The 13,012-nt window shown below is 38.9% G+C and overlaps 1 protein-coding gene across 1 annotated transcript; it reads left to right on the forward strand.

Annotated features, from left to right (window-relative positions):
• Window positions 1–708: 708 nt before the first annotated feature.
• On the forward strand, window positions 709–8,259 carry zgc:153116 (the record flags this gene model as incomplete). The annotated part of the gene is given in 3 exon segments (NM_001045423.1): window positions 709–743; window positions 5,177–5,322; window positions 7,380–8,259. Coding segments are annotated over 2 exon segments (953 nt in total), but the record flags the coding sequence as incomplete, so codon positions are not given.
• Window positions 8,260–13,012: the final 4,753 nt, after the last annotated feature.

The following is a 13,012-nucleotide window of genomic DNA, read 5'->3' on the forward strand; positions in this document are numbered from 1 at the left end:
CTTTTGCAAGCAGAGTGTGAGCAGCACGCATGGAGAGCAGAAGCAGCGCACAGGTGTTTGCCTACAGCACGCAGTAGATCTGTGGCTATCTATATATATATATATATATATATATATATATATATATATATATATATATATATATATATATACATATATATATATATATATATATAATACACATTTTTTTCACTAATTATATAGATCCTATAGAGCTGTTTACCTTCTCAAGCTCTATGATGAGTGTCATTTATATCTTTTATTGTGCACTCGGCCAGAAGACAGTGACCCACATGTTATTTTGTTAACATGTTTGGATGTTAATGAAAAAATGTTTCTAATATGGTGTCAGACACAGAATCACTCAGCATTGGTAAAAACATGAATGATGCAGAAGATTTGACTCTAGCACAAATACATGAAGTTTTTATAGTTGGGCTAAATTTTAATAATCAAAATGAACTTCGTTTATAATTTTAGTGATTCAAGTCAAATTATTATGATTTACAGACTACCAATGCTTTTCTTTAAAAACAGCCATTTAACAAAAACATTAAAACAAACATTACACATAGTTAGAGTGAAGCTTAAACTCGTCTATTAGTAGTTTAGCATTTTCAACACATGAAAGGACAATGTGTATTTCAGTTAATATTTAAAGCGGGACTTTTATTTTGAACTAGTAATGTGACGTCATTAGACGGCGCCGCACTCCAGCGTTTGCATGGTTCGGTGGAAGGAAGGTATGTTTGTGTTTTAATCATTCATTTAAGTAGTTTCTACTGTTTATATAGTTTTTCTAGCGGTGTGCAGCGGCTGAAGGATCGTTTAATGTCACAATGAAATGTTTTGTACTGTTAATGAGGGTTATTTTGAGATGTTTTGTTGCGTCTCTTTTCACTCCCTTCATCAGTTTAACAGTGTTTACACACACAGCACGGTAATGCAGAGTAGTTAGACGTGTAAACAAGTCAAACAAACACATGAACGCGTGTTAAATACAACAACAATGTAACAAACTCGTCAGTGCTTTATTTTAAGTCAAGCATAAAAGTTACTAAAGGAAGTAAATTAATGCTCAGCCATTTACTGTGGTAATTTACTTTCTTCATCTAATCTGGTCAGGGGTCAGTTTTCTTCAGTAAACCCAGAGTTTTCCTTATCTTCCCTTTTAAAGCTTGTTTAAATCCTTTATTCATTTATTCACACTGCAGAATTGTGTATTCTTACTAAGTATTTGAATTGAGGCAAAGTTAATTTTATATTCACACATTCAGACTTTCATCTTAATATAATAATAATATCAGTAAAGTATCACTTGCAAACTCGTATAAGCAGCCAATCAGCATACAACATTGTTCACAGTCAAATACACCGTGCTATTGTTGTTTTCAAGGCATACTTGCGGGTTATTTCAGGCTCAATATTCAAAGTACCATAGTAAACAATAACGGGAGCGGGTCACAAGTTGTCACTGAATGAATGTGCGAATATAAAACCAACTTTACCTCAATAGTGTTTGATTGTATATTTTTATTTATTTATCATGAAATTATATTAGATGGCCCCCACGGCTGGTCTGTATATTACAAATGTATCATTATTGAGATAATATCAGGGCAGACTTAACCATTAAGCGAGGTAAGCAGCCGCTTAGGGCTACGAGGAATTAGGGGGCACCGACCAATGCCATGAAGCCTATATTAATCATTTAACTTATAAGTTTTCTATCATATGTTGTAAAGTCTGTCCATAAGCTTTGTAATTTTAACGTTATTCGCCTACTTCTTTTCAAAAGTGACACGTTCCATCTTTGCTAAAATCCAATCACAAAAATGGCTAATTAACCTCACATACTTTGTGAACTTCATTTTCATTTGTGATTTTTTAAAATATTCTTTACATTAATAAGGTAAAGGTTACACTCAAAATATATTTCAAACATGCAGTTTATTTACAAATGATTTAGACGTTGAAACCGGCTTGTAGATGTTTTGAGTAGTTTGTGTGACTCATGTTAACAGTTAACTGTTTTTTGTTTGTTGTCTTTTAGACCCATGTGACATGTATACTGCTTAATCTTGGCCAGGGCACTCTTGTAAAAGAGTTTTTTAATTTCATTCCTGGTAAAATAAAGGTTAATGTATATATACATGTGTAGAGTTACTGAAGTTTGCCCTGCGCGCTTGCGGTTTTTTTAGTTACTTCTTTGGTTTGGTGCGTCAGTCTTATCAATACTATTATTCAAAAAAAGGTAATGATTGGCACTCAATTGCTTCGTACTGTTTTTATTTTTCTTACATTTTACGGGTGATTAAAAGACAGATGTTTCGGCACAAACCGTGTGTGAACTGAGGAAGGCTTTGTGCCGAAATGTCTGTCTTTTAATCACCCGTAAAATGTAAGAAAAATAAAAACAGTACGAAGCAATTGAGTGCCAATCATTACCTTTTTTTGAATAATATATATACACACATGCACAGTTGAAGTCAGAATTATTCGCCCCCTTTGAATTTTTTTTTTATTGATTTTGAAATATTGCTTAAATGATGTTTAACAGCGCAAAGAAATTTTCAGTGTCTGATAATGTTTTTTCTTCTGGAGAAAGTCTTATTTGTTTTATTTTGGCAAAAAAAAAAAGAAGCCGTTTTAATTATTTAATTAAACCATTTTAAGGTCAATATTATTAGTCCCTTTAAGCTATATATTTTTTCGAAAGTCTACAGAGAAAAAAAAAAAAAAAATATATATATATATATATATATATATATATATATATATATATATATATATAAATATATGTGTGTGTGTGAGTGTGTATATATGAGAGAATGCTTTGAGTTTTAATGCTAGGCCCCCAAATCATTAAGTCCGTCCCTGAATAGTATACATAAGAAAAATGTCTCTTCAAAACCTATATAGAATATTAAAGGGCACCTAGTTTACCCCTTTTGTCAGATTTAATATAAGTCTTTTGCGTCTCTAGAATGTGTATATAAAGTTTCAGATCAAAATACCCATCAGATTTTTCATTATACCTTTTACAAGATGCTGTCTTATACTGATTTCCAGCAGGGGGTGGTTTTGTCGTACTGCGCCTTTAAGACGAGTCTTTCCCGCCTACTGTTTCTACATGCCTCCTCCCTCAGCTGCGTCAGACAACAGACAGACTTAAAGGAAGAAGGTCTCACGTAGCGTTTGTGAGATACTACAGTAAGAACTAACCTTTACTAATCAGTATTGTGAAGTTGCATTGATGAGTCACACACAATATCGTTACAAAGTTAACGCGCACACACACACGCAGGCAGGCAGACAGACAGACAGAGCGTGCTAAGCTTAGTTAAGGCTAACCTCAAGTGTGGATATCTGTTATGCTAATGTACAAAATAAACCTGATTTAACTTCCACAAACCGGGATTGAAGCGTCTTCTTTTATAATTGTTCTGACACGCGGCTGTGCTGATGAAGTAAAGTTGGAGTAAAACGCTGTAATTAATTACACACATACTCTGTTTTAAAACACTTTAAACATGTGAAACTTACTCTTAATCACATGTGATGATGATTGCTGATCCTAGCGAACTGAACAGACCTTTTATTCCCGGTTGCTCTGCGTATGTCTGTCTGGTCTTGTTGACATATACACGCGACTACCGGAACATGTTAATGCACGCAGCTGTCAATCAATTCGGTTGGCGGGGGGATCGCACACACCTACGTAATGGTGCGATCGATTTGAAAACAGCTCCAATTGGCCGACCCTTTTTTTTGTAGTTAAACTGAAACAAAGGACTGGGTGTGTTCATTTCACCCCAGTATGACGGTCTATACACTATACCAACACACAGATCTGTCCAAACAGCTTGAAAAGTAGATTTTTTACCATAGGTGCCCTTTAAGTATTCTATATAAGTACTTGTATTTAAAGAATTATTATAAAGAATAATTTAATTTGTTTAGATTTTTTTTTTATGATGTGGATGATGTAGCTTTAGCTAGGCAGTCGAAAACTCTTTATTTGTCTTTCTGCAGTCAATGCACTTTTAAAAGATGCTTAGCCCAACTTTTAGCGTTTGTTGCAACGGGCATTGTTGGTGTCCTCTCGGGAAATGCAACCCGTTTGGTTCTCTCCACCACTCTGCAAGCTTACGAATACGAGCTGTGTCGCGAGCTATGTGTGTGCACTTAGCGCTAGCCACCACACAGCCAAGAACTGTGGCTTTTGCACTTGACGCGCTGGCTGGAAACCCGAGCTTTGCCAACTGTGCAGACGAATATAAAATATTGCAAATTAGAAAAGGTTGGTCCGTTAATTATGCAACTGTATGTAATGTTAACTACCCAATACCGATAGCAGAACCGGTAATATCAGAGCTCATCGATACTTCTTTTTTTTGTATTTTAGCACCGATACTGATAAAGGACCGAGTTACAGTACCCATCTCTGTCAGCTATAGTGTATCGCCTATCTGCATCCATATCTTAAGAGTTATAGTTTATCAATATCGGCCAAAATATCCATATCTGTGTATTCCTACATAAAACTTCATGTTTCATTGCTAGAGGATCATGTTTGAAGAATTATTCAGTGGCTGGTTGCCACCTATTGGTGAAATAATGTAATTGCTGCCTACAAATGTTTGAGCTTCGTTAAATGCATATGATGGTGATTTAAAATTTTACCATAAACATCAGTGGGTTCATCTAAACTATAAACTGTTCTCCCAGTACTGATATGTTATTTAACTGTTTGTTAACTAAAGACTGAATCTCTTTCTTGATTTGAATGCAGCAATTGGAAGGATTATTAAACATATGCAAATCATCATCATTTATAATTTGTTGCGTGGGTGTTGAGATCCCGATCCTCTAATGATTAACAGTGCAGCTCTCTCCCATGGAGAGTTTTTATATGTTAATCTGGATCAGTTTTGAGGAAAACAAAACAGCACAATACAGAATGTTAATGGAAATAAATGTATTTAACTATCAGGATTGCAATTAAAAAGGTATCTGAGGAGACATTTAAAAGCAAAGATATGCTATGATATAATTATATTCAAATGCAAGTTTTGCTTCTGACAGTGTTAGTTAAGGTGGACTAGTTGCGTGGGTTTGTCGAGCTAGTTTTTAATGTTGGTGATTTAAGGCTAATGACTGACTCCCTCACCAGTGTGCTGATCCTGAATCAAGAGCCCATCAAGAAACGGAAAAACTCCTGCTGAAGAAGCTGAGCGAGGAGAACGATGGCAAAAATTTAACGGGAAAAGGAAGAAATCCAGATTGTTAGAGTTGAAGCAGATCTTGAGGAACCTACAGGTTGGTTTTCATTTTCAAAGCTCAGCTCTGTCATTTGATCCTCATTCAGATCTGCAGAAATGAAGATGATTTTGAAAGTCGTATGAGTGTCTCGTTTAATTTTGCATGATTTAGGATGTTAGCCTTTGTAAATGCTTGGCCTTTATGATATTGTTTCTATTTTTTACTGCCAAACCAAACGTTATTCTTCTTATAAACAATACACCATTTCTGCTCTAACAACTAACATAACAGATGAGCTGTAGCATGTTTTTCAGCTTCTGGCTCAACACTCTTACCTGATTTTCCTTTATTTCCCTTTATAATAAAGCTGCTTTGACTAAATTTGCATTGCATGAAGCAGGGGTCACCAATCTCGGTCCTCTAGGACCAGTGTCTCTGCAGAATTTAGCTCCAACTTAGCTCAACGCACCTGCCTGGAAGTTTCAAGTACACCTAGTAAGATCTTGACTAGCTTGTTCAGGTGTGCTTGACACTGGCACGGGAGTCAGGAATGGTCTGTACTGGTCTGGAACTTGATTGTACCAAATGCTTGTTGACATGATTGTTCAACATCAGGCTGCATTATTCTGTTTTAAATCTGGCAATTCAGAAAATTGGTGGTCATCTTCTGCTAACACTAGGAACTTCTATGCATCTTAAATTGGAGAGTTCAAACTTTCCTGGCAAGTTTAACTCCATCTTTTCCAAACACTCCTTAAAAAAAAGTTGTCAGGAAGCTTCTAGAATGCATAGGATTTTATTTGTTAAGTATGTATAATTGAAGTTGGAGCTAAACTCTTCAGGACAGTGGCCCTCCAAGATCAGGTTTGGACATTATTGTCCTAAATCAGGGGGTCACCAATCTCGGTCCTGGAGGGCCAGTGTTGCTCCAGGGTTTAGCTCCAACTTCCCTCAACACACCTGCCTGCCATACCTAGTAAGACCTTGATTTGTTTGTTCAGGTGTGTTTGATTACGGTTGGAGCTAAAATCTGCAGGACAGTGGCTCTCCAAGATAGGTTTGGACATTATTGTCCTAAATCATGGGTCACCAATTTCGGTCCTTGAGGGCCAGTGTTCCTCCAGGGTTTAGCTCCGACTTCTCTTTACACACCTGCCTGCCATACCTAGTAAGACCTCGATTAGTTTGTTCAGGTGTGTTTGATTACGGTTGGAGCTAAAATCTGCAGGACACCGGCCCTCCAGGAACAAGTCTGGTGACCCCTGTCCTAAATGGATTATGGTTTGGGAAATGAATCCACAGGCAAATTTGCTGGACCTTGTTTTTCTTGACATCTTGTTGTGAGCAAGAAACAAATGCAATCTTTTAAACCAGCTTTATGAACACCTTGAAGAAGTGCTGAGATGGCTTTGTAGTATCATTGATGTGTTAAGTACAGCACCTTCCTCTCACCCAATGCAGTACCTCATCCATTAATCTCTGGATAAAAAGGAAATCCAATAATTCATATAGCCTAGCATAGAGGTGTCAAACGCAGTTCCTGGAGTGCTGCAGCCATGCATAGTTCCAACACACTTACCTGTAGGTTTCAAACAAGTCTGAAGGACTCAGTTTGATCAGGTGTGTTTAATTAGGTGTAAAGCTGCGGCTTTTCAGGAACTGAGTTTGACACCCCTGGTGTACACCAAAGAGTGTACTGCAGAAGACCCCTCAGTCAAACGCCTGACTCTACAGTCTTCTGCCTCATCCAGGATGGAGAGGAGTCTGCAAATAGACAGGATCTTGAGCAGCTAATTGTCTGGCGTGGTCACAACAACCTGGAGCTGAACACGCTTATTCCCAACCTTCAGAGGGGTCTCGAGGACCACCTGTGTAATGCTGCACTAGAACATCTAGGCTTAAAATCTGTTTTCCCACTCAGGCTATATCCACCTGGCATAAGATTTTTTTTTTACATTCAGAAAGTTTCCAAACAAACTTTGTCTTTGGCATTGTGGGATTTTGCTTGTATAATTTGTCTGTCAACTATTTGAATGTTTTCAAAAATCATCTTGGAAGAAAGAAAATGTTTGATGCCATTAATCTGCGGTTGAACTTTATCTTTTCCCCCTTAGACGCGATGCCTCTGAAGGAGAAGATGCAAGAACTGGACACAAGACAAGCGAATGATCTGGCTGAGAATCCTCAGAATTGCGTAACCGCAGAAAAGCAGACTACAAATACACCCCAAAAAGCGGCTCAAAAGAGGGTACTCCGAGTGTTCTTCAACTGCAAACAGTGTGGGAAAAGCTTCACCACGAAAGACCACCTTAAAAACCACACGAAGACTCACACTGAAAAGACATCTCTCACCTGCAAACTGTGTAAGAAGGTTTTCAGTAAATATATCATGCTGCATAACCACATGGGGATTTACCACGAGGAGAAATCCTTCACCTGTGAACACTGTGGGAAAGGTTTTACTCAAAGAGGACCGCTCAAACTCCACATAAGGACGCACACTCAAGATAAATCTAAAACCTGCCAAAACTGTGGACAATTCTTCGCTCAGAAAGCAAAACTTAAAAACCACATCAAAACGCACCTTGACGGGAAGTCTTTGATCTGCGAGGAGTGCGGGAGGACTTTTTACCACAAAGAAGCCTTCGATAGGCACATGGTGGCCCACACTGGGGTCAAGCCTTATCATTGTGATCAGTGCAGGAGGAGCTTTGCCATGGAAGCGGCATTCGACAAGCACAAGAAAATCCACGCTGGAGAAAAACCTTTGGTTTGCAAACAGTGTGGGAAATGCTTTTATGACAAACTCAAGCTTAAAAGTCATGTAAACAGTCACGCTTTAGAGAAACATCACAAGTGCTCTAAATGTGGAAAGAGCTTTTTAGAAGAGGAGAAATTTAACCAACACATGAGATTTCACGCTGGAAAGAAGCCTTACAAGTGCGTTCCCTGTAAAAAGAGCTATCAATCCAAAGCAGGACTTGACCTCCACATGTTCACTCACACGTGCTCTCAATAACAGCCACATTTGCACAAGTGGGCCAACACCTCAGAAAATACATATTTCCCTTATTATATTCATTTTCACGCTGACCAACTATTGGCATCTAGTGATCTCACCACCCTTTTTTTCTGGTTATTATTTTTTTTATAGCATCCTCATTTTCAAATGCTCTTTGATGAGCGATCCTTCATCCGATATGTCTTTCTCACACACACACATGCATCATAACGCGCACGTTCATTACCAAACACACCTTTCAAACATGACAACAACTCCCGACAACTGAGAGTTACTGGCTGTTGTGTCTTTCATCAGGTGGCAGGCTCTACACCACATTAAAGAACATCTTCAAGAAGGACACAGCGCAGAAATATCCCTAATCATATTGCCTTTATTTAATGCAACATCATTTGATTTAAAAGGGAAACATAAGGCTGATCTTAAGCTATAATGACCTCTAAGGTGTTTAACGTGATATCTTCTTGACTAGTTGCTCTATGTCTTGTTCTCCTTTTTGGTTCATGTACTTTCGTGCACAACTGCAAAACTAGTGGAATGGACAGACTCTGCCTAAGGTATTTGGCTGGACACGGAAGTGACTGTGGAAATGTGATTAGCCCAGGTATGCTCGCTTAATGCATGACAGTAGAAACTCTGCTAGTGGAAAGAGCTTTCTTATAGAAAGATCAACCTAATGCCCACATGAGAATATACACTGAAACATACAAGAAGTAGACCCTTTCACGTCAATGTGAAACAGAAGATCCTCCTAGAAACAGTCCGGAAGAGAAGAAAGTAATGTAGGGGGGTCCGTGATTTGGTCAGTTTGATCTCACGAGGAACTTAACCTATTTTATGCTTGGTCAGGTTGATGCAGGGGCGCTCAACTCTGTTCCTGGAGATCTGTCTTCCAGCAGAGTTCAGCTGCAACCTTGATCAAACACACCGGTCTGTAATTATCAAGTGCTCCTTCAGATCCTACTTAGTTGGTTTAGTTATGTTTGATCGGAGTTGGAGCTACTCAGGGTATCTTCAGTCCATTCTCTATCCCTTTTCAAATTAAAAAAAAGTAAATTTAAAGAAACTGACATTTAAAAAAAAAAAAACAAAAAAAAAAACAATTTTTTATTTATTCATTATTTTTTTGATTTAGGGTAGGAAAAGGGATAAACCACTTTAAAATTCATTATACACATGTAGGTGGTGCTAAAACACCCCTTTTCCTCTGATTGACCAACCAAATCTGAAATAAATATAACCAAATATATATATATATATATATATATATATATATATATATATATATATATATATATATATATATATAGAGGGAAATTAAATAAAAACAAATGGGACTTATTGATAGAGCCCCACGGCCCCATGTGTTCTTATTCTGGTCCCGCTAACAACTGTTAAAGAAGCTAAACATTAAAAAAACACTATGTAAACAATATTTATTAGTAGTATTATTATTTAGGCCTACAGTAGCTCTGAAGCAGTCATGCAAACCAGGTGCTGCTCAGAAATTGTTATTCTTTTAAATTGTTATCAGCATCAGGTGCACAGCAGCAAGACGTTTGGTAGATTGGGACCTTATTTTAATGACAAATGTGTAATAATACTGCTAATTTACATTTTTTTTAAATTTATGCAGACACAATGAATGTAAGCTGCTAACTAATCAAATGACAGAATATGTAAACTTAGTTTATATATATATATATATATATATATATATATATATATATATATATATATATATATATATATATAATTAAATAATATAATAATAATTAAAAGCCTGGGTATGGTCTGCAGAGGGCTCTTATTTTGAGGGCAACACCACGAGCTCAGATTTGATTGACCTATCAGAGGAAAAAGGGTGAATCGGCACCGCCTACATGTGTATATTAAATTTTTAAAGTCGTTTATCCGTTGTCCTACCCTAAACCAAAAAATGAAAATTGAGCCAAAATCTCGTTTTTTTTTTTTTCTCGTTTTCATTTTTTTGAAGTTGTTTGCTTAATTTTCCTTTTTTTGTTTGAAAACGAGTATAGAATGGACGGAAGATACCCTGATTGGAGCTGAACTCTGCAGAAAGGTCAATCTCTAAGAACAGGTATGAACACCCCTGGTTTACTAGCTATTTCATGTGAATTCTTGCGAGGTCAGTCATATTAAAATGTATGATTTTTAATTTTTGTGGCACCAAAGCCCACCCCCCCTAAACCCAACCGTCATTGGGGGATGAGCAAAGCGAACTAAATTGCACAAATACGATCACACTAATCCAAATCAACCACTAAATCCAAAAGTTACGAATTGCTGTGAGATGGTGTTGGATTTTGTTCTTTGGGAACTGATTGGATAATGGGAAAATGGGCATTTCTAACAGGAGAAAGATTTGAACTGAGGATTTCTATTTATGGGGAGTGATGAACATCTGTGTTACTTTTCATGAGTATCTGGTATTTGATTAAAGAAGTCTTTCCAGGAAGGAGAGAGTGTTTTATATATATATATATATATATATATATATATATATATATATATTGTGTATGTATATATATATATATATATATATATTGTGTATGTATATATATATATATATATATACAATAAAATAACACAGAGAAAGAGACCAGCTCTAAAACTGGGATGCTGGAATGTCCGTACAATGCTTACGGGCCTCTCCGAGGACTTACGGGGCATTGACGACTCACGAAAAACAGCTGTCATTAACAACGAACTACTGAGGCTAAACGTAGACATCGCTGCTCTACAGGAAACACGACTAGCAGACTCAGGAACTCTAAAAGAAAAAGACTACACCTTCTACTGGCAGGGAAGGGCCCCAGACGAGCCCAGACAGCATGGCGTGGCTTTTGCTGTGAAGAACAACTTACTGAGCATGGTAGAACCAGGCAGAAATGGTACAGAACGACTTCTTACCCTCCGCCTCAACACCACCACAGGCCCTCTCACTCTTGTCAGCGTGTACGCTCCAACTCTGAACGCAACACTGGAAACTAAAGATAAGTTTTATGGGAACCTAACATCTGTCATTAACAACATCCCTGATAAGGAACAACTTGTACTTCTGGGCGATTTCAATGCCAGAGTGGGTGCAAACCACGAATCATGGCCCTCGTGCCTAGGCAAATTTGGCATTGGAAAAATGAACGAGAACGGCCAACGCCTGCTCGAGCTTTGCGCTTTTCACAACCTGTGCATCGCCAACTCATACTTCCAGACCAAGCCCCAGCATAAAGTCTCCTGGCGGCATCCGCGGTCAAAACACTGGCACCAGCTGGACCTCATCTTAGTTCGCCGCTCAGCTATCAACTGCGTCCTGCACGTACGCTCTTATCACAGTGCTGATTGCGACACAGACCACTCCTTAGTGTGCTGCAAGATCAGGTTAAACCCAAAAAGGTTTCACCGTTTAAGGAAACAAGGGAATCCTCGCATCAACGTCAGCAGGATGTCGCAGCCTGTTCTGACGCAGAAATTTGCAGAAACCCTTGTGAAAGAACTTGACACCGCACAGACAGGTGATTCTGCCCTGGAAATGTGGGAATCACTACGAAACACAATACAACGCACTGCCCTGGCAACTTTTGGAAAGAGGACCACAAAGACGCATGACTGGTTTGAAGCAAAGGCCTCTACGATGATCCCATGCATAGAAGCCAAGCGTGCGGCCCTGACAGAATACAAGCGGTCACCAACTCAGAAGAACCTTCAAATTCTCAGATCAACTAGGAGCAAGGCTCAACACATTGCCAGATATTGCGCAAACGAGTATTGGCAAGAGCTCAGCAACGACATCCAGAAAGCAGCCATAGCGGGGAACATAAGAGGCATGTACGACGGCATTAAGAAAGCGCTAGGCCCCACCCAGTGCAAAACGGCACCCCTTAAGTCATCTACTGGGGAAATAATCTCCGACAAGCAACAACAGATGGAGAGATGGGTGGAACACTACTCCGACCTCTACTCTAGACAGAACACGGTGTCCTCCGCAGCACTAGACGTCATTAAATGCCTGCCAACCATGGAAGAACTTGACGAGGAGCCAACAGCAGAAGAGCTCAGAAAGGCTATCGATAAACTGGCCTCAGGCAAAGCCCCTGGCAGCGACGGGATTCCTCCAGACTTGCTGAAACAGTGCAAGGATTCCCTACTGCACCCTCTTCACAAAGTCCTCTGTCAGTGTTGGAAAGAAGGGGCCGTACCGCAGGATATGAGGGATGCTAAGATCATCACCCTCTACAAAAATAAGGGTGAGAGAAGTGATTGCAACAACTACAGAGGCATCTCCCTTCTTAGCATCGTTGGAAAAGTATTTGCTAAGGTCATCTTGGCCCGACTGCAGAAGCTGGCTGATCGTGTTTACCCAGAGTCACAGTGTGGTTTTCGCGCCGAACGGTCAACGGTAGACATGATTTTCTCCCTCAGACAACTGCAGGAGAAGTGTAGAGAACAGCAGATGCCCCTATACATCTCCTTTATTGACCTCACCAAAGCCTTTGACCTGGTCAGTAGAGACGGACTTTTTAAAATCCTCCCCAAGATTGGCTGCCCACCAAAACTGCAGAGTTTGATTGAATCTTTCCACACAGATATGAAGGGAACAATCCAGTTCAACGGCAGTTGCTCTGAGCCTTTCAGTATAAGCAGTGGCGTCAAGCAAGGCTGCGTTCTTGCCCCCACACTGTTCGGAATTTTCTTTGCCCTGCT

This window comes from Danio rerio, chromosome 4, assembly GCF_049306965.1.
Source record: "Danio rerio strain Tuebingen ecotype United States chromosome 4, GRCz12tu, whole genome shotgun sequence".
In the NCBI taxonomy this organism is placed as follows: Eukaryota; Metazoa; Chordata; class Actinopteri; order Cypriniformes; family Danionidae; genus Danio; species Danio rerio.